We start from the raw sequence: 2,600 nt of genomic DNA on the forward strand, positions 1-2,600 counted from the left end.
GGGGGGGGAGCAGAGAGGCTGGGGGGAGGGGGAGCAGAGTGGGGAGGGGAGGCTGAAACTGTGGTGCAGGGGGACAGGTAGGTAGCAGGGAGCAAGACCTTCACCTCTCCACTCTCTGCCCCCCTCAGCTGTGGGGGGGATGAATTAAAGATAATCCTCCAATAATTAGATTCTACATGTGGAAAATTTATAACAAATTTAGAAATTTTCCATGTATAGAATCTAATTATTAGGGGGTCATTTTACATTCAGGGTTACCTTAGATTTGAGTAAATACAGGACTTTTAAATTCCTTAATAAGGAAAATGAATTAAAATATTTTGCAGGTTTGATGAATAATAATTTTTAAAATTTTCTATTTCAATCTGTCATTGTCAGGTTAAGATTAATATTCAAGGTGATGTTGTTGATCGTGGAAGCACTAATTTGGGTGTAAACCAAGCTGGATTTACTTTGCACTCTGCAATTTATGCAGCTCGACCTGATGTTAAATGCATTGTTCATATTCACACACCAGCAGGGGCAGCGGTAAGCATTTCCTTTTAATGTAGCTTTTAATAGAAATATGGTTGGTCCCATAGAGTCAAATATATTTATTTATCTTATTTAAAACTTGGACGCTTTGAACCCATACTCATGTGAGTAATAGCCCCACGTGAACTTTAGTAATCACTGACCTACATGTGTGAGTATGTCTTACTCATGAGTGTTTGTAGAATTGGGCCCTACAGCAGCAAATGAAAACATCTGTGGTGTTTATGAAAATTATATTTATGATTGATGTTTTAATCTACATTTGCTGTAAAAATTTCAAATGTATATGGTTCTAATAAGGATTATAGCATTTTCAGTCAATGCCTCTTACAAACTCCTAGAATGCACCACTTGTCCATGAAGGCGACTTGATATTTCCTGTATTTCCTGAATGAATGTGTTGCATAATTAAATATTTATTCTCTTGTACCTACCTGTGGTTCTGGTGACAAATCTGACACTGATTTCAGAGGACAGGTAGCAGAATTAGTCTCAAATACTGGACGCACATACAAATCCATAAGTTCCTGCTTACATTTTGTTTTCTATGAACAACTGATTTATAAATCACAATCAAATTCATTTCCCTAGAATCTTTTACAGGTGTCATACTGATGACCATGGATCCTGATTGTCTCTGACTTAAAAAAAAAAAAAAAATTCCCATTTATCAGTTAAAAAAAAAAAAATTAACGAAAATCCACATTTTTCTGTGATCAAAATAAAAAAGGTGGATTTTGGCTTAATTTTTTAAATCTAAAATTGGGGATTTTTTTTATCAAAGAAAACCAGGAACCCTACTGATTGAGTTTCCTAGCTAGTTGTAATTGCTTAACTGCAGTTCTCATTCTGATATTTTTGTTTCAAAATCAACTCAGAATATCAATACAAACATTTTCAGGTGTGTAAAAGACCAAAGCTTTGAACAAATTTCTAACCATGGCCCAAATTTTAAATTTGAGTAATATTTGTTGTTTTTAACTGCAGTGTTGTGTAATTTTCTGAGTCCAACCTTGTCACTCATAATCTTGCATTTTAAAACATGCACACAGAATAGGGAGAGAGTATGAATTAAGAAGAGCTTTGTGTTTTAAGTCCTTTGCAATTTGTATTTACTTCCATTCTCTTTTAAATTAATTATATTTAATCTTAGTATGTTATATGCAGTTTTGTTTGTTAGCAAAAAAAAAATCAGCCTTTGTGATATACTAATGCATTTTTTGTTGTGTTGATTTATTATTCCCTTCTTTAAAATCTATCATCATCACAGGTTTCTGCAATGAAGTGTGGCCTGTTGCCTATCTCACCTGAAGCACTCTCCCTAGGAGAAGTGGCTTACCACGACTACCATGGTATTCTAGTGGATGACGAGGAAAAAGTGTTAATCCAGAAAAATTTAGGACCTAAGAGCAAGGTCAGTTATCATTTGTAAAATTTAAAGTGCAAGCGTCAATGCCTACACAGTCAGATGGGTCGCAAATTGGCTGGAGGTCTGCACCCAAAGACTGGTAGTGGATGGATCGTTTTTCACCTGGAGGGACGTGGGCAGTGGGGTCCCCCAGGGCTCGGTCCTCAGGCCCACACTCTTTAACATCTTCATCAACGACTTGGACGAAAAGCACCTTGTTCAAATTCATGGATGACACTAAGATGTGGGGAGAGGTGGGCACGATGGAAGGGAGGGACAGGCTACAACTAAATCTGGACAGGTTCCAGGGGTGGGTGGATGAAAATAGGAGGGGATTCAATACTTACAAGTGCAAGGTACTGCACCTAGGGAGAAAGAACCAGCAGCATACCTATAGGCTGGGGAACTCCCTTGTCAGCACAGAGGCAGAAAAGGATCTTGGAGTCATTAATGAGTCCAAGCTGAACATGGGCTGCCAATATAAGGACATGGTCAGTAAGGCTAACCAAACCTTGTCATGCATCCACAGATGCATCACGAGCAGGTCCAGGGAGGTGATCCTCCCCCTCTGTGCGACACTGGTCAGGCCTCAGTTGGAGTACTGCGTCCAGTTCTGGGTGCTGCACTTCAGAAGGGATGTGGACAGCATTGAGAGGGT

The 2,600-nt window shown here is 38.8% G+C and overlaps 1 protein-coding gene across 8 annotated transcripts in view; it reads left to right on the forward strand.

Moving 5' to 3' along the window:
- The window catches only part of ADD1 (adducin 1), a 128,351-nt gene that overhangs the window by 89,193 nt on the left and 36,558 nt on the right, over positions 1–2,600 (forward strand). For all 8 annotated transcript variants that reach the window (XM_019525965.1, XM_019525963.1, XM_019525968.1 and 5 more), the window contains exons 6-7: positions 379–528; positions 1,805–1,948. In XM_019525965.1, the coding sequence (XP_019381510.1) occupies positions 379–528; positions 1,805–1,948 (294 nt within the window). The remainder of the gene's footprint in view (positions 1–378; positions 529–1,804; positions 1,949–2,600) is intronic.

The sequence above is a fragment of the Gavialis gangeticus genome, unplaced genomic scaffold (assembly GCF_001723915.1).
Source record: "Gavialis gangeticus isolate Ggan-Ray unplaced genomic scaffold, GavGan_comp1, whole genome shotgun sequence".
In the NCBI taxonomy this organism is placed as follows: Eukaryota; Metazoa; Chordata; order Crocodylia; family Gavialidae; genus Gavialis; species Gavialis gangeticus.